Source organism: Cladophialophora bantiana (assembly GCF_000835475.1).
Source record: "Cladophialophora bantiana CBS 173.52 unplaced genomic scaffold supercont1.14, whole genome shotgun sequence".
NCBI classification, from domain to species: Eukaryota; Fungi; Ascomycota; class Eurotiomycetes; order Chaetothyriales; family Herpotrichiellaceae; genus Cladophialophora; species Cladophialophora bantiana.
This window is the reverse complement of record NW_015971588.1, coordinates 551,484-569,761: the sequence shown is the minus strand read 5'-3', so window position 1 is coordinate 569,761 and position 18,278 is coordinate 551,484. Positions and strand designations below refer to the sequence as shown.

Below are 18,278 nucleotides of genomic sequence, written 5' to 3'. Positions count from 1 at the left end.
ACAAAGCCAATGCCTCCCTTGGACCCGTAGGAACACCTTCTTTCTCCAATTTCTCCTCCTACTTCTTATTGTCCTTCTCATGTGTCCGCAATTGTGGCCGTCTGCCCCGTCGCTGTGCTTGCCTCGAGAACCGCATCTCTATTCACTTCTTGTGGACACTACTGGCATTGCCCATCAAGATCTCTTCGAGGACCGAACACACAGCATCGCCGATCTCCTTCGTCTTTGCGGTGCCACCCAAATCGCCGCTTCGGATCTCGAGACCGCCAATATCCTTGCCATCAAGAACCTTTTCCACTGCGGCTTCGATGGCGGCGGCCTCGGCTGCCAGGTTGAACGAATAGCGCAACATCATTGCCGCTGACAGGATCTGGGCGACTGGGTTTACTATGCCCTTGCCCGCGATATCTGGCGCAGAACCGTGCACGGGCTCGTAAATCCCATTACATCGAGTCTTGCCATCCGGAATACCAGAAAGACTAGCACTGGGCAACACTCCCAGCGTGCCGACGACGCCACCTGCTTGATCAGACAACATGTCACCAAAGGTGTTGTCCGTGTGGATGATGCCGTTGAACATCTTTGGGTTTTTCACCATCAGCATTGACAAGCTGTCGGCTAATTGATGTTTAAGCTCGATATGAGGGAACTCCTTGGCGAAGACCTCCGACGTGACTTTCCTCCACAACCGGCCCGAAGCAAGCACGTTGGCTTTGTCGCTAGACCACACCGTCGCGGGTCCCTCGGGGCAGTTTCCGGTGCCTTTGCCATCCTTTCCCATGGTTGTGGCCAGGGCAGCGGCAACCCGTGCGCAGCGTTCAATTTCGGGACGTCCGTAGGCCCACGAGTCGCTGGCGAAGTCGGCTTCTTCAACTTTGGGACCGAAATAGGCGCCGCCACAGTTCTCCCGGAGGAGAATGAAATTCGTGCCCTCGGCGATGGAGGGTTTTAGAGGGGAAAGCGGGATCAGAGAGCGAGAGTAGAATGTGCACGGGCGGATATTGGCGAATGCGTCGAGGTGTTGGCGAAGGCGGAGCAAGCCAGACTCGGGGTTTGGGTAGGTTGTGCCCCTTGACGCTATTGTAAGGTAGGGACCAAGAAAAACAAGGTGCAAGACAATACAAACGTGCCAAATGTCTTTCGTCAAGGAGAAGCGAGAAGGGAGAAAACAAAAGAAAAAAAAAAAAACTTACCACTCCGGCCCGCCCACACTCCCGAACAACACTGCATCACTCTCCTCCTTTGCGATCCTCAGGACCTCATCAGTAATTGGTGTGCCGTGCTTGTCGATACTGCATCCGCCGCAGATCTGATGATTGAATTCGAATTTGAGCCGGCCTTGAGAGGCTATTTCGACCGTGTCCAGAACCCGCAATGCTTCATCCATGACTTCAGGACCGACATGGTCACCGGGGAGGACGAGGATGCGGAATGTTTGTGGAGAGGTGTTGGAAGGAGTTGCACTGCTGGAGTCGAGGACTGGAGCGGCCATGACTGATAGCTGGCGCGAGAATTGACTCTTGGTCGTGATTCAGTGTAATATAGTAGTCTTTGGATTGAGGTCGAATCCTCTATTAGTATGCGCTAGAGGCTTTCGTGATTGCTCTCCTCCAATGACTTGACCACCACCTGTCTATGTCCTTGTTCTTCAGTATTTCTCGGTTCCTATGAACCCTCTTCTTAAACTGCTCTAGACAGGCTCGGAGATCAAACTAGTATCATACGACGGAATATGGACCAGTGTCTACACGGTAGGAGAAGGCTATATTTCTAGAACAACGACCGTCTCTAGGAACACAGTAGCCCCGAATATCAAGAGAAAAGAAAGGTAAGAAAGAAAATAAGAAGGGCGAAAAGGTTCTCCGCAACTTTGAGTGATTGTTATCCTTGGGTAAATTATACAGTTTGTTTCTATGCTGCCGGCTTCAACCCCCCCCCAAAACCCCCACCGTGGAGAACAAGGCGGCGCAGTCCGGCAATTTCTCCGCTCCGATAGCGGAGGCACCGTTGGCACCTTGCCGTAAAACCTCCGCAAGGCTGGACAGGGCTGAGCGACTCTTCTGCTCTTCTCCATACATCAAACAACGCATTTCATTAAGGACCATCTGCTCAGAAAGTACGGCTTACGATATTACACCGACGCAATCCGCAGGACGTGGACAGCCCCGAGGGTTGGACTAACCCGATTAGGTAATATCGGAGACCTCTTGGCGCGGCAGCAACTTGGCATGACTCGGTTATTCGAAGCCTTTTCTGCCGCAGACAGAACTTCCCTTTGAATCAATCAATCAAGTGATGGTCCCGAATAGTCCAACACCTGGTGGCGCCATGGCTGGCCCTAAAATATAACTACGACATGGCTTGTTACTGTTTCGGCCCCTCTGCAGTCGCCGACGATGCTCGCACTTCCACCACCTTTACCCTCTTTTGCCTACTTGCCGACCTCAGCTTCATTACCAATGTGAACTCCTTGCTCACCTAGAGGTGTCTACATCTCGAACATGGGTTCGGTACTCTGTGTCTTTAGATCTTTACAAACTGCCTTCAACGGCATCTCAACTCGACATCACGCCCCTCTTTAGCTGTTCACGCAAACTGACAACAAAAATGCGTTGTTTTCATTCAATTCACGATGGAACTAACTGCACCACAGAGACTGTTCCCTGCCTGGTCATCTTGTTGTCATTTGCGCTTTGCGTTCATCCAACAACGGTATCGATGGATCAGGTTGCCTTTCAAGCCGGCAAGGCTGAAGCTTCAGTTCTCTCGTCCAGTGCCTCGACCCTATGTATATCACCAAGTCGCATAATCCCCCCAGCTAGTACCGCACCGGAGAGCCCCAACGCTGATGGTCTCGTCGTTCGCCGCTGCGCTCCTTGGCCCAGTCTGACTTTGAACAGCTGGCGGTCACTTCGGCTGGGTCTGCTCTGGCTTTAACGGCCAAGGTTCTCTTGGCCAAGTCCTCATCCACTGGTTTCACTCAATGCTTGTGGTTCCCAATGAGCTCTCACTCTGTCGGGGTCCGATCTTTGGACTCCACCTTTGGTGTTTTGGGGAATCTCATCGTTTTACTCGACCTGTGCTTCCGGCTTGTGCATTCTGTTTTGACTCTTACTGCACTTACCACACTGCAAGGTGGCCAGCCGTCATTCAGACCCTGATTCGCCAGTGTTCCTAACAATCCGTCTTGAGGAAATGCAGTTGTCGGTAATTTTCACCTCAGTAACGATTTTAGTCGGACCCACAATCAACGTAACAATGAATGTCGCACAATGGGGATCATTATGTATCTGGCCAAGAGTTTATCCACCTCAAGCGACGGTTTATGACAGTATCATGGTGGCCCAACCATGTTGAACTATCTATCTCAGCTGAGTCAAGTCGATGCCAATCTTCTATGAAGCACTTTCTGGGCGAGTCGTCAAACCAGAGTCTGTGTTATACCCCAAGCTTTTCACGGACCAGCGGTACGACACCTCGCGCCTGCCAACGAGACTCGATCCTTCATCGGGTCTGCCATGGAAGACTCGATCAACGAAACAAGCCACTTCCCCCTTTGGATCACTTTTTATCCTTTTAAAGATAGTCGGCCCAGATATGGAGTGAACCTTCTTTGACATCCCTTGCCGAACCAAACTTTGCTGCATGAAAAAAAATCTGGCTCGCAGTTGTCTGCTACGAGTCAAAGATAAAAGGAAGGTACATCTCGTATTTCTTTCACACTTCTTCACTCTCGACTCACTCAAATTCAAACGCCATGCCTCAATTCAAAGGTTGTTCGGAAGAGAGCATCTCCACCACGCTTTCAGAGGGTCTCATGCGCTTACTTGTCTTAGAAGACCTCCTCGACAAGCAACTTGCTCATGACATTCTGAAGCGAGCACTCTCGGCTGGTTCGAAGCAGTCAACTTCATCTAGTTTGGCAGGGCGGATGAACGCAGTCAGATTCGACAGCGTCAATCATCTTGGTTTACGAGACATTGGATACGGCAGCTGCGGGAGTGTATTCGAGATACCAGGATCCGCAAAAGCAATCAAGAAAGGCGCGAACTGCCACGCAATTTTCAAAGACTTCCACTTGACAGGCCGTGCCTACAACAGCTACCTCATCTGGGCCGGCTTGTTCAGAGACGGCTTTCCCGAACGTCGTACGCCACGCGTGCCCCGGGCACATACTTTCCACGGTCCCGAGGCTCGTGAATTCTGGACTGCGATCCTTTCACGATTCCCCAAAGGAGACCAAACGAAAGACGCGGTATTCTACGTTGAGCGCATTCTGTCAGTGCCCGAGCTTACGCGTGAAGCTCTAATTCGACAGTTCTACCAAGAAGACAGGCAAATACAGCACGACGTTTTCAGCAATCTCCCAAACAAAGATTGCCTCGCCCGCGTTTACATCGATGCGAACAATCCAAACACCAGCCTCTACAATTCGAGCGACACACTCCGAAATTTTCCTCTTTACCTGGACCAAGCAAAGATGATTGGGCTCGATGTGAATGCTTTTGCGGAAGAGATGGCAATGGGACTTGCAATTCTACATTGGCAAGCACAGATTGATGCACAAGACACCGAATTCGTCATCGGCAGCTCGACATCAAAGGGATTCAGCCTTGAATACCTGGGTGATGAGCCCACCGAGATTCCAGTATCCTCCGGTGACGATTTTACGCAACGAGAGACCCACCTGTGGATGTTGGATTATGACAAATGCTCCAACATTGACCTAGACTCCGAGGATCCATCATCAGAGGTAGTCAGGAAATGCCTCGTGGCAGTCACTGGGAATGACCCCTACTTCCCGCACCCCCACCTTGATCCCGACCTTTGGCGACGTTTCCGTAAAGCATATCTCAAGGCCAGCGAAATCATCATCAGGACCCGGCAGCGACGGCTGAAACGACATGTAGCAAAACTTCCGGCGATGTTTCTCGAGCAGTGGGAACAATGGGGTGACGAGGACATGGAGGCAGAGGGATTTGACCCCTTCGAGAGAAATTCTGCGGACCAGGAGGAAAGTGAGTCAGAAGCGGATGATTCCGAGGAGGACGATGAAGACAATTCGGAAGATGAGGAGGAGGATACTGGGGAAGACGGTGAGGAATGAGGCCAGGAAAATATGCAGCTTTGGTCCACAGCCAATCACAACGCCTGCAACCCGAACTCGCGAATCAGGATTGCAGAATGCCTGAACCATCCATCTATCCATTGCATGAGCGAAATGCTATAAGAGAGCACGATACCTTTTCCCAAAGTCAAGTCTTCTGCTTTCTTGTGCTTGGTTTCTTAGACCTCCTGCCCTTGCCCCCGGAAAGGACCTGAAAGCCTTGCCTAGTTTTCCTTCTGCCTTGCTGCCATTCTCTAATCAAGTATATTAATCACTCACCTTTGGGCCCGAATCATGACGACTGCCACTACGCACCCTGACTTCAGCTTCGCGACAGACGGCCCAACCGTCGCCGCGGCCTTCCCCACAGCCATCAAGGGCCGCACGATCCTGATCACAGGTGTCAATAGGAAAGGCATCGGCTACACCACGGCCGAGGCGTTTGCGTCGCAATCGCCGCGCTGCCTCATCCTCGCGGGAAGGTCGGTGTCGAAGCTCCAAGAATGCATCGACGACCTGAAATCAACGTATCCGGATATCCCTGTCGACTACCGCACCTTGCAGGTGGATCTCTCGTCGCAAAGGTCTGTCCGTGCCGCCGGTGCAGAAGTCGTGGGCTGGGTCGATGTACCGTCGATCGACATCGTCATCAACAACGCCGGCATCATGAACATCCCCACGCGCACCATCACTGAGGACGGTGTGGAAATCACCATGGCAACGAACCACGTGGGCCACTTCCTGCTCACCAACTTGATCATGCCAAAGATCCTCGCCGCCGCCGCCAAGTCGCCCCGCGGGTCGGTGCGTATTGTCAACCTGGCGAGCATGGGCATCAACGTCGGCGGCGTGCGCTTCAGCGATATGGGTTACCAGAAACCCGTGACAGAGCTGCCGGATGAGGAGAAGCCCAACATCGCCATGATGAAGGCCTTCAATCTCCCCGTGGACGAGACCATGGCCTATATCCCCACCGCAGCGTACGGAGCTAGCAAGACGGCCGCGGTGCTGTTCAGCGTGGGCCTCAATGACAAACTGTACGACAAACACGGCATCCTCAGCGTCGCCGTGAACCCGGGAGAAATCCAGACCGAGCTGAGCCGATACACGGACCCGGCGATGCTGGACACCATGCTCGACGCCGCCAAGAAGCACGGACTAGTCTGGAAGACCCAACAGCAAGGCAGCAGTACGACACTTGTGGCGGCCGTGGACGACAAGTTGAGCGTACCGGGAGACGATGGCCACGGCGTGTTCCTGAGCGATTGTCAGTTCAAGGCTGCGCCGGCGTATGCGGTCAAGAAGGAGTTCGCGACCGAGTTATGGGAGGTGAGTGAAGGGTTGACGGGGGAGAAGTTCTCTTGGTAGGCGCGGAAACCCGTTTCTATTCGAGTAGGTATAGGAGATGGTAGAGCAGGGAGATGGAGGAGTGGGAAGGATACTTACCCTCGGGGACAGCGCGCTGGCGAAACGGAACCTGTATCCAGTATTAATATTACTCCGTTGGGGAACCAGAAACCATTTGCGCCTCTAGAGACCATGGATCCGACGATCCACCCACAAAGCCAATACCAAAGCGACTCTCTCTTCTGATGTCAGGAGGCCCTAGTTAATTAATTGGCTAATTACTCGGTACTTATCACATAACCTGATCTGCCCTGCTCGGTCCTGCTCGATTGAGCCGTCCCCCTCACCGCTGCTGCTACCGGTAAGTATGGCTCGAGGACGTCAACCAAAATGACTTAACCGGCGTAGTCTGATGGGATGTGTTTCCCTGCCGCAAGGGAAACACATTAATAAATTAGATCAGAGGCGTCGTTCACTCACAACGGGCGCTGCGATCCCCTTTAAACATAGGGGAACCTCTAGGGTATGAAACCAGACGAGTTGGTTCTATCCTAAGAGCGGCCACTCGGTGGTTATTCGTGCGTGATGAGCTTTTCATTATTCCGTATCTCGTAAAAGTCCCACAGGACCCGGTATCTCGTCTGTTCTGATCTTGTGCGTGTCTCGTCCGCTGTCTTGAACCGATCGAATAATCCTGTATCCACCGGTAGCTCCCCTGCTATTACCATTGAGGGTCCCCCACTTTACATAACAATGCAATCGCGATCCTGTCCATGCCTCCCGCCCCTCCCAGATGGACCTGACACTCCTTGCGGTTGTTGCAACCTTTGCGGTGACTGGCCATACCACTGAGACATCTCATTGTACGCGCTCAACCTTCGTCTTGGATCCCTCCTGCCTGCATTTGGCCCCGGCGGGTGATAAGGAGCGTCACCCACTCCTGAGGCCGAGTGGGTGCTGATATTGCTAATGGTACCCGTCAACTGCGTGTTGGAGTTCATCGGAGATGGTTCGGCAGAAGGGTGCAGAGGGCTGCCGAGCGGTGGGATGTACGGTCTACCTTTTGCTGCTTCCTCGTATGCAGGCGGTGCATCTTCAACCAGCGCGTCCGAGGGTCGATGGACCCCTGGATTGGGTGCGTGCGAGACGCGGGGTGGAATGGGCGGTCGCACCTCCGGTGCTGGTTGAGTAGAGCGAAGAGGGATCGGGATGCTGCCGGATTGTGACCTTCTCTGCTGCGTGCTGCCAGCGCTTGCATTTCCGCCGTGTCGCCTATTTCGTTCCGCTCGTTGTCGTTGCTCCTCTTCTTCTTGGAGCTGTAGGGCCATGGCAAAGTCCGCATCGTGTTGTTCCTGCTGTTCTTGCGGAGACAGCGGTGTCGCGGGTGGAGGATTATTGACTGTCAAAAGCTGCGATGACCGTGGAGCCGCTGGATGAGTTGATGACCCGTCCCCAACATCGTGGTGACTCACCGGCATAAAGTCACCAGAGAAGAATTCGTTGTGTTTGCCGCTGATGTCGACAAGACTTTCCCATATGATCTCATCTCGATCGGCGTACCCGGCATCTGTTATCAAGGTGAAAAGTTGACCACTTTCAGGGTGCTTATAGATGGTACTGAAGTGATCATTGCGGAACATGATGGCAAAAGAGCCTGACGGAATCGAATCTTGAACGGCTTCGAGACCAGAGGGAGTAAGTTGGGTGGGGTAGGTCTTGAGAAAATTTTTGATCGCGTTGATATCCTCCCACATGTTTTGTTCGGTTGTGGATAGACCCTGGTTCATCAGTTTGTACTCCAGTTCCTCCTCTCCAAACTGTAGCGCTTGTGCATCTTCGTAGGTTTGCGCGGATCGTGCAAACGCCTTCGCGGCTTCTGATCCCGGGTCGGGAAGCCAACCATGAACCAGGGGAACTTGGAAAGCTCCGTAGAGTTTCATGTCGGTAGTTGACTCAAACGTGCCCAGTCTTTGTTTCGCTCGTTCCTGTTGAGGCATGTTCAACATGGAGTCATCGGCGTCCATCAGATTCGGCGCCGGTTGCAAAGGAGACACGAATCGGGGATTAGCATTCATCCCGGTCCGCAAGCGCATCAAGAAGTGATTCAATTCATCCACATCGGGCATGACTTCTCCGACAGCATCAAACCCTCTCGATAGCAGTTCGTCCATCAAGGTTTCAATGATAAGGCCAAGCGAGACTTGCTCGCGCGTCCGAAGAGCTTCATCTAGGGCGGCCTGAGACTCGTGCTTGGCCCCTAATATCAAAGCATTGACCAAGGCGAGGAGGGGACACGGACCGTTCTTGTTCTGGGTCAACATGGACGATCTTCTCAATTTCCGGGAGCCGTGATCGAACCAGTTGAAATGCTTGATCTGGTACGTTTCGTTTCTTTGCTCTATCATTTTTGCGACGTCTTCGTCTGATGGAATGCTTGTGCGTATTGTTGGCCGAGGTGGCTTAGGCGGAGGAGGTCCTTCAGGAGGATCGAAATACTCGGTCGCGGTACGCTGTGCCGGTCTGACGGGAAGAGGGGGCCGGACTTCGTCGTCCTCTAACAAGGAGGGCTCATCGTATGCTGCAGTTCCTGCGTGAGCAGCCTCTGGGAGTGTTTCTAATTCATCCTGGAGGGACACGACTCCGCTCTGTTGTCCGCGGTCCAGTAGATCATTGCTATAGGTTGATACTTGCTTCTGGGAAGGTGCGAACGGAATTGGAGATGGAGTGGGCGGTGAAAGGTTGACATTTGAAGCCCAGGGGTTCTCGATTGAATCATGATGCGGAGAGACTGGCATGAGCGGCGGTTGTTCACTGACGGGTGATCGAGGCCCCGGCGGAGGTGGCGGAGGACCTTGGGGCATGGGAGGGCTCCCCATTTGAGACCCGTTTCCCCATGTTCCAGCGGGTGTCTGCGTATCTTGCGTGGTGGTATAGGATGGCAGGCCAGATATCGTGCCACCTCCCACGGTCAAACCTTGCAACTGGTCGATTGGAGGTAGCCTATGCCCGCGATCTAGCTCTTTCCCCTTCGCTGCTAAGCCAGGTGTATCCTGGTCCCAGTTGGAGGTCTCTGATCGTTCATCCGCCCGAGCATGGTCTGAAGGACGTCTGAAAGGGTTATTTGAAGCAAAAGTCGAGGTGGTGGGTACGTCTGGCCTAGATTGCACAGGCACAGGCGAGGTCCCCCAGCCCACGGGTTTCCTCTTGATCCCGGTAGACTGGTCTGGCGGCTCTACATCCACCCATGGGTCTTGATGCGAATCGGTGTCTGGAAGCGCAATCTGTCCCCTTGTTGGACTTCTCTTTGGACTCTTGCCTCGCACGTCTTGTCCATCATCTGAATCTTCCCAGAAATCCTTGGATCGTTGACTATCCAGCGATGATCGGGGGGTGTCATCCTGCGAATGCCCTGCTCTTAGAATCAGAGGGATGTTGGAGAGGGCGTGGCTCTGGGGACTGGTACCAGTCCCGGCCGGTGGACCTGGCTGCCCTGGTTTTAGAATATCCGGCACTGGTCGATCTGATGGTTGGTCTTTTGCGGGCAGATCGGACCATGGATTCTCTGCGTCTTGAAAACTAGAAGAGCCGGCAACAATCGGGCTTCTGCGCGAGGAGGAAGGTAGGGGAGGGAGATCGGCCGAGTCGGGTATCAGGCTGGCTTGTGGCTCAGGGCTATAATTCGACAATGGAGGCTGAGGTGGGGGACCGGTGGGATACGGCAGCGATGCTTTACGTGTCATTGTTATTTTCCGAGCGATGGATTCGGAGAGACAGCGTGCTTGTCGGGAATTTGATGTTTCTTCAATCGTGGTGGCCTAAGATTCACATGTCCCAGCCAGCCGCGGCGGGTTGGGTGCGAGGAAGAAGGAGAGGTGTAGCCGCATGAGACCCGAAGGATCCAGAGAGGCAGATCAGACGATTTTCTCGAGCGGCCGACAAGGAGAGGAGACCAACAATTATATCGTGGTGCCGCTTCGAGGCGCACCGAGTGTGGTAGAGTGGCCGAACAAGCGAAGGACCGCGTAAGCTTCTTTAGACAGAACAAGACTCGGGCTCGAGGCAACGATCGATTGCGAGACGGGTTTCTCGCTGATCACCATTTGAGTGTAAGTTTGCTGATTCTGGGTGACGTACGAGGTATCCGCACTCTACGAGACTCTAGACTACTGGGTATGTTGATGTGCTGCTGTGCCTCACTTGTGGCGGTGCAGTTCCCCTTCTTTTATAACTGGTGCCTAGGCAGCAGTCAATGTTCTGCTTAGGTACATAGTTACTCAGTAGCAAGGCAGTTATTGCAATGTGTTGCCTATTCACATTCGTACAGTACATATCTTCTTCCGACACAATGGAATCCCTGTGCTTTACACAGCTGCTCGTATCTCTTCGAGACATAGCTCCAATCGATCCACGCCGTTACCATTCCAATGAAATAGATTCCCCACTAATTGCCGCTCCTCCCTGTTTCACAGAATCTCATGACAATGAATTCTAGTCATACAACCATCCTATCCCGATCCGTTCGTATGTGTACACAGCATAGAAAAGGAACAAGTCAGGAAGATATTGATGGACACAGAAGTGAGACCGAATGCCCGGACGCGGCAAAATAGAGCAGGACCGAGGTTGAGCCGATTCATTTCACCGTCTCTCATCACGTCTCGGTTCTCCTTGACTCATCGCTCGAAAATGCCCTGTCGGTCCTGGATGGAGGATTTGCGGTTGAGAAGGGTGAGGGTGATGCAAATGAGGCGGCGGTTGACCTCTCCCTTGCGCCTGTAGGTGTGGAAGCGGTCCCGTTGGATGCTGGTGCTGGTGTTGGTGCTGATGTTGATGTTGGTGTTGTTGTTGCTGCTGCTGCTGCTGCTGCTGATGTGCATGCGGATGTGGATGCTGAAGAGGATGAGGCGCTCCCAAGCCACCCGGGCCGTGACTAGAAACCGGGAATTGCGAGTGAGAATGAGAGTGAGAATTACTATGTGAATGCGGAGGTGTATAGGTTCGTGGAATCTCCCGTTGAGCGAATGCCGCGTGGCTTTGATTAGATGCCGTCCCCAGTTGGTTTTGGCGAGACATTGTAGGCGTTGCATGGTGTTCGATACCGTACATCTCCCGCCTCATGTGTTGTTGTTGTTGTTGCTGCTGCTGCTGCTGGTGGGACTGCGGTGGTGGTGGTTGTTGCTGTTGTTCTCGCTCGCGTTCCCTTTCACGATGTTGTGCCGCTTCCAATTCTCGATGGCGTTGGATGTGTCTTTCGTGTTCACGCTGCTGCTCTTGCTGTTGTTTCTGCTGGTTTTGCTGAGCCATGTGTTGTTGGATGGTTAGTCGTGGTGCAAAATCGAGAGACGACTGCGCTCGGTGAAGACTTGAGACTGGAGTTGAGCTTGCCGAGTGAGAGTGACTTTGCGGCATTGTCGGGTGGCTGAGAGACGACTGACTCGGCGGCTGCGAAGCAGAGTAACCAACAGAGGGTACCCGTGAATGGTGCGATGAAGTGGAAGCTGAACGCAATTGTGGCACAAGCGGCGTCGGCTGTTGAGGTGGAGGAGAGGGCGCATGTGGCATCTGATTAATTGGGCTTAGCAACGTCCGTCGGTGGTCGATTCCAGATCGATCCATTCCGCGGGCCGCGTCCACTCGCACCGAATGGAGCGGAGGAATGCTACTCTGCTGGGAAGTTGGAGGTACAACAGAATAGTGACTCGGGGCAGGCGAATGGTGGTGACTCCGCTGGTCACTTGGGACTCCCTGAGGACGCGGATCAAAACGGTCCATCCATGCTTCATTGCTGGGCCCAGGGGCAGTAGTTGCAGAAAACGAACTCGGATACTCGGTCGATGACTGCTGCCCGCTGCCTGCTGAAAGCACGCTGCCGCTACTGGGACCATATGGGCCTCTTGGTGCTCTATTTAGAAGCGGATCTTCAGGGTGATGCTGGCTTCGCGGTTGCTGTAGCAGATTCTGCCCTGGAGGAAGAGTAGTAATCTGCGGAGAGAGGATGGATGTTCGTTTCGGTGCCTCCAGAGACGGTCGCTTTGGCGGTGGATCTGGGGGATCATCGTTGAGAAGACCGAACACATTCGAGCGTTTGGCGGGAGGTTTCGGAGGTTCTGCCGGAGGAGGCGCTGGCGCTGGCCGAGCTATCTCGGCTCGCGCAGGCTGCGAGGCAGGTATTGATGTTGGTGTCAATACTGGAGACCCTGTCGGACCAGGTCGGTACAATGCACGTTGATCGTCCATGTGGCGCAAAGAGGAAATATCCTGAGACCTCTCCAGAGGCGGTTGGCTCGGCGTTGCCGAGCCACTGTTACGGTTCTGACTAGGATGCAGAGCATTTGGCGGTGTATACTTCTCGACATGAGCTTGGATGCCTTGAACAGGAGGAGCGGGAGGAGCTTGGGGCAGTGGCTGTCCTTGAATGAGAGGCTCTCGCGAGCCAAGAAGGCTTGGAGCGGCTGTGGGTATTGGGGCTTGTTGTGCTAATTCAGGGCGAGGTAGATCCGGAAGTCTCTGCGTGAGTATTTGGGGCGACCGCTCCTGAAGCGTTGTCCGGAGATTTTGACGGGAAGGCTGGAAACCGATATCATCCTGGAAAACGCCAGCTTTGGGGCCATGCAATGGTTTGTGGGCAAAGAGAGAAGGACGGTCACTGGGTAATCTCGGAGGCTCTTCAGTCTTAGGTGGAAGAGGAGCAGGTAAAGTGACCTCACGAAGTGTTTCGCGTCCAACTGGGCGGGGCTTGGAAATAATGTCCCCAGAGGCTGTCCGTTCGAGAATGTTCCGAGGGAAGTCTTCAATGACGCTCTGCGTGATTGCTGGAACTGGCGGCTCACCATCTACAACGTTCTGCTCACCCTGGGTTGTTGGACGAGGGATGGGTGCCAATGCTGTGTCGTACCGACGTTTTGGAGCCGCGATCGGACTTGGAGGTGGAATCGCGACCTTTCCGGCGATGCGCATCTGTTCGCGCATCTGCTCACCCATCCGGGCGAACTTTTCAAGCTCATCCTTGCCGTCATTGATTTGCCGAGAATAATAATTTTTGATCTTTGTCTTGTCAGCCAGCAAGTGTGAACCATCCATGGGTGCACTCACCATTGTCACGCTTTTCGTCTTCATGAAGTCTGCAATCGCGGTAAAGTCTCGACCAAAATACGCCAGAAGCTCTGGAAACTTGTGCTGTTCAGGTACTGACCAATAACTCGTCACTTGCAACGATGCTGTCGACGCTGGGGCTGTTGGAGGGCCGATTGGGACATCGCAGATAGGATAGTGCTGTAGTCCTGCTTCAACCGATCGTTGCACTTGCGGGATGGCAGGAGCATCGGGTCTGATGGGCACATTTTCGGCGCGAATCAGTGTGCGCCCTCTTTCAACCTTAGCGGTGGCGGGTTTGCCGGGCGAGGCTTCAGCAGCATTCGAAAGTAAAGCCTGTTGCTGCTCAGCTTGAATCTGCGCCTTGGTCCTGCGCACTTTGGCAGCAGTACCAGCCTTGCGGCCTCTTGACGTTTTGGTTCCACTGCCGTCTGAATTGCCATCTTTCAAGGCCGATGTAAGCTTCTTCGACTGTGGGGCGGGTGTTGAAGAGTCAGCTTCGCTGGGGGCATCTCCAAATGTGGGTGCCGCCGCCCGCCTCGGCCTTCCGCTATCTGTAACGGCAACAGGTGTCGCCTCTGCATCATCACCATTGAGGAGCTCGGACATCAAAGCCGTGGAACGGGGTTTAGTTGCAGCCCCTCGTCGACCGCGCTTCCTAGGCTGCGATCGTCTCCAGAGGTCTTTGTAGTGAGCCTGGGTCTTCGTCAAGTAGTAATGAACGATGCACTCTTGATACGTTCTACCCGGAAGAGATTCTGCGATCTTGCCCCATTTCTTGGGATTTTGACAGTAGGCTGTAATGAAACGGCTTTGCTCCTCTTCCGTAAAATCGTCCTCGGGAGGGACGTAGGCAAAAGCATGCAATGCCAATTCATTTGGGATGAGATGGTTCGTCTCTTCGAATTGGGACAGTTCAATGTCCGCGGGCTTTAGCATTGGCGGTACGACAGCCTCCGTGTCGTAGTTTGGCAAAGAGCTAGAAGCCGCCTCTCTCTCCCGTCGTTCTTCTTCTTCTCTGAGGGACTGCTGAGACATTAAAATTGCGGCTTGTAAATCCGCTTCTGTCGTATTTCGCGCGCCTCTGGTACGTTCATGGGTTAATGAAGGTGTGACCGATGGTGCCGCTGACGGTGCAGGGGAGGCAGGCGCAGGGCTAGCCTGTAGTTCACGCCTATCTTGTTCCAGTTGATGGATCTTCTGCTTCCATAGAGGATACCTGGCCTTGAACTCCGCGTGCATTTCTTCAAGCTCAGATCTCCAGTCCCATGCATTGCGCTCAAATTCCTGTTGAAGGAGAATTGCGACTGCTTCATGTTCGACTTCGTTGTCAGAGTCTTCAAAGACGACTGGCTCAATAGGTCCCGGCTTCAGATACGGCAAATCTTCGATGGGAGGAGTGGGTATGGGGTTCACTGGTGGCTGTTTGAGAGGTCGTCCTTTGGGATGTGGTAATTCCACTTCCTGGACTTCCTGTTTAGACTCGGTCTCATGAGGGACCTGGTCTGGGGACGGTAACCCGGTTACAACGGTAACAGAAGCAGGAGCCTCCTCTTTTGTGACCTCGAGAGGTTTGGAAACGGGCCTAAGAACAGGAGCTTGAGATATCATCTCAAGAAATTGCAGCTTTACAAGGAGGGCCACAATTGCAGCATCTTGTAATAAAGGTGGTGGTTTCTTAGCTTGAAGCAATTCCATCTCCTGCTTATGCCTCTCTTCAGATTCAATATAGTACTCTTCGTCGAAAGAATCATCCTCAACTTCGTCCTCGTCCTCACTGGATGCGGGAACCGACATTATCACATCTTCTTGGGGTTGGAACTCGTCGACGGGATGCCTAGGAGGCAAGAGGGTCATTTTGGCGTCTTGAATTTTGGGACTTGTTGCTATCAGCGCCTTGGGCCCAGACGGTGCAAATGGGATCGAATTTGCAGATGTATGTGGTGCCCGAGCCTTGTCAGCGTGAGTAGGGAACACATTCTGCTGCCTCGGGCCTGTGGGTATCAAGCCTCTATCCCGGGTTTCGGGCTGGAACTGTTTGTTCATTGCGTTCATAATAGAAGGCTTTGGTTTGTAGTCCGGGGAGATCCATATCTTGGAGGCTGTCCCTGGCATTGTCCTCGAAACTTCGCGGTCAAGACGAGGGCCTGTCGGAATTGCTGGAGCCCGATTGTCCAATCCGGAAGGTTTTGAAGAAGGTTCTCTTGGTGCCATGGGAGGTGGACCAGAGCCTGATGGTTCACTCGAAGATAGTCTGTGTTTAAATGGCGGCGCATTGCCTAGTCGTGGGCCGGAAGGAACGTTTGGAGGCATAGAGCGGTCAGCAGCTGGCGCCGCAGGAGGTTTAGCTTCGACAGGGAGCTCGTCTTTCTTTGTGCTTCCTTCCGTCGATAGATTGCTTGCACTTGGGATCAGGCCAGGGCGGACGGGACGCGAAACAGGCTCGGTACGAGTCCAGCCCTCCTGGGTTTGAGGCGTCTTCACGGCTTGACTGAGGCTTGCTGTGGGCCCGGTCCTGCCAGCTTTTGGCCCACTAGGCGGTTGAAAAGTAGCTGGCGAAGGTATTGCTTGCTCAGGCTTGGGAGGCTGTAGCTTCGGGAAGGCCGGCTTCTCCGTAGCGGGGGTGGTGACTGACGGTGGCAAGGATGGCGGGGGACCATAGTCAAGGCCAACGGCGGCAGAGGGTTGTTGTGGGAGTTGGGGTTGGTCACGACGAGAAGGATCCAGCCTCGAGCTTCCAAAATAATCTGCTCCTTCGCCATCACGCCGATTGTCGCGGATGGCGCTGGTTGGCGTAGCTACAAGGGACGGCCGTCTGGGTGTATCAAAATCGGATTTTCCAGGTCGGTCATTGCCAGAAGCAGACGGGGTGGCAACAGCGGCGCCCGTGTTTCCAGTAGATATTCTAGCAGGCGATTGATCCCTCGGCCATACGTCGTGGTCCCGTGAGTCTCGAGCTCTGACTTCACGCTCGCGGCTTCGCTCATAGTCTCGACGCTCGTACCTGTCGGAGCGGTCAGCGTCCCCAGGGGGCGGCCGACCTCGGTCGAATTCACGATCACGCCAGCTCTCTCTTGAACGGCTTCGTGGATGGAACAGGTCCCGCTCGCGCTCGCTCACGAAAGAACTCCTGCCCCTGCCCCTCTCCCAATCGCCTCTTCCCCTGCCGCGGCCAAGCCCACCCCGCCCTGTAGGAGGATAGTATGATGATGCAGATTCCGCAGGACGAGAGAAAGTAGAAGGGATCGATTCACGCGAGTCTCTCCTGGGTCGAATTGGAGAAGCCGAGCGTTCTCTGCCAACATACGGTCGAGTGTCTCTGGCTAATGTGACATTGCGATCGGCAGTTGCGAAGTCACGATCACGTCGAGGCCATTCGGCGCGGTCATCTTCTCGACCCCGGTAGGACTGTGGGGGTGGCCGGGCATCTCGATCGCGATCTCGTTCACGGTCCCGTTCACGGTCTCTATCCCAGTTATCATTAGGCCGGGGAGTAAATCCTCCACCTCGACCACGCGCAGTAGAACTGAATGGAAAAGCACCCCCGCCACCTCGAAAGTCAGCCTTCGGGCCTCGAGGAGGGTCTCGCTGAGCCGGTAGTAAGCCGGGTTCTCCTTGGCCTCTGTACAAAGAGCTCGGAGGCGTATAGTTAGTTGATGGTCTGCGGTCGAATCGAGGTGGGGAGCGATCTCTTGGTGGAGGAGGATATCTTGAAGACGACATACCCCCCCACAGGCCTCGAGGATGGTCAATTCTATTGGCCAAGAGCAGATTCGCTTGGGTCGGACAACATCACGTGCCCGAAGCCGGGGATCCCTGGATCTGGCCAGCCCAATTTTGGACCTCCTATCGATGCCCAGGTTATTTGGGGTGGACCGAGAAGGCTTTGTCAGGGTGGGTATGGCGTCTCCTAGCGTGGCTTTTGGAGGGCTGAGATAATCCGGTCTCGTCGATTGTCTGGCCTTCGGGTTGTACGCTAACGTTTCGTCCCTTTTTTCCTCAAGTTGAAGTTCGTGCTGTCAAAAGAAAGCCTGCCGTCCGAGCTTGGAAGCCACAACCACCGATTGACACACTGATCAGGCGCACTTTCTACTTGTCCCACTTCGGAGAACAAGACGACCGAACGGCTGCACGCTGAAGTGCAAGTGGCCTTTTTCGGCTACCTGAGGCGAATTATGTGGATTAAATTCGAACACGTCGTCGGTCTTCGCGCCCTTGGCACTCTCCGAGTCGAAGGAAGTTCAAGAGGACGAGCTTGAGACAACAGCGAGACAAGGTGAGTTATCGGTCGCGTAGTACGTGGCAGAAATGGGCCAGATCTCGATTTGCCGAAGGGAAAGGAAGGTAGCGTCGCGTAGCTGAAATGGGGTGATTGGAGTCCTTGTGCAAGGGAAAAGCGCCGTATTGGCTGTTATGTCGATCGCAAAAACCCCGAGAGCGGTTGAGTTCCAATGCGCGATCGTGCAGCCGCGTTGACGGAGTTGTGGGATAAATGAATTTGATGGGAAGAGATGGAAAAATGACCAGGAGGGAAAAAGGACGAAAAGAGATGGATCATGGATCATGGATGGGTCTGACACGGACAAGGCGCTTGGTGGTGGTAAGTAGCAGTGCTTGTTGCTTGTGCGTGGTGGCCTACCTCCCGAGCTCCCTAGCCCTGGCTGCTCCAGGCTGCTGCACCTCAACCTTAGCCGCCGCCGCCGATCCGTCGCCCGTGCGTTGTACTCGGTAC

At 54.0% G+C, this 18,278-nt stretch overlaps 5 protein-coding genes across 5 annotated transcripts; 2 read left to right on the top strand and 3 right to left on the bottom strand.

Annotated features, from left to right (window-relative positions):
- Positions 1 to 142: 142 nt before the first annotated feature.
- Positions 143 to 1,492, bottom strand: Z519_09001 (3-isopropylmalate dehydrogenase; the record flags this gene model as incomplete). The annotated part of the gene is made up of 2 exons (XM_016766727.1): positions 143 to 1,070; positions 1,194 to 1,492. The coding sequence occupies 2 exons, from the start codon at positions 1,490 to 1,492 to the stop codon at positions 143 to 145; spliced, it is 1,227 nt and encodes a 408-aa protein (XP_016617025.1).
- Positions 1,493 to 3,757: 2,265 nt separating this feature from the next.
- Z519_09000 (uncharacterized protein) lies at positions 3,758 to 5,107 on the top strand (the record flags this gene model as incomplete). The annotated part of the gene is made up of 1 exon (XM_016766726.1): positions 3,758 to 5,107. One exon carries the CDS (start codon positions 3,758 to 3,760, stop codon positions 5,105 to 5,107), a length of 1,350 nt encoding a protein of 449 aa, XP_016617024.1.
- Positions 5,108 to 5,401: 294 nt separating this feature from the next.
- Positions 5,402 to 6,475, top strand: Z519_08999 (uncharacterized protein; the record flags this gene model as incomplete). Its single annotated transcript, XM_016766725.1, has 1 exon — positions 5,402 to 6,475. The coding sequence occupies one exon, from the start codon at positions 5,402 to 5,404 to the stop codon at positions 6,473 to 6,475; it is 1,074 nt and encodes a 357-aa protein (XP_016617023.1).
- A 722-nt stretch (positions 6,476 to 7,197) lies between these two features.
- Positions 7,198 to 10,194, bottom strand: Z519_08998 (uncharacterized protein; the record flags this gene model as incomplete). The annotated part of the gene is made up of 1 exon (XM_016766724.1): positions 7,198 to 10,194. The coding sequence occupies one exon, from the start codon at positions 10,192 to 10,194 to the stop codon at positions 7,198 to 7,200; it is 2,997 nt and encodes a 998-aa protein (XP_016617022.1).
- Positions 10,195 to 11,092: 898 nt separating this feature from the next.
- Z519_08997 (uncharacterized protein) lies at positions 11,093 to 17,269 on the bottom strand (the record flags this gene model as incomplete). Its single annotated transcript, XM_016766723.1, has 1 exon — positions 11,093 to 17,269. One exon carries the CDS (start codon positions 17,267 to 17,269, stop codon positions 11,093 to 11,095), a length of 6,177 nt encoding a protein of 2,058 aa, XP_016617021.1.
- Between the last annotated feature and the right edge of the window lie 1,009 nt (positions 17,270 to 18,278).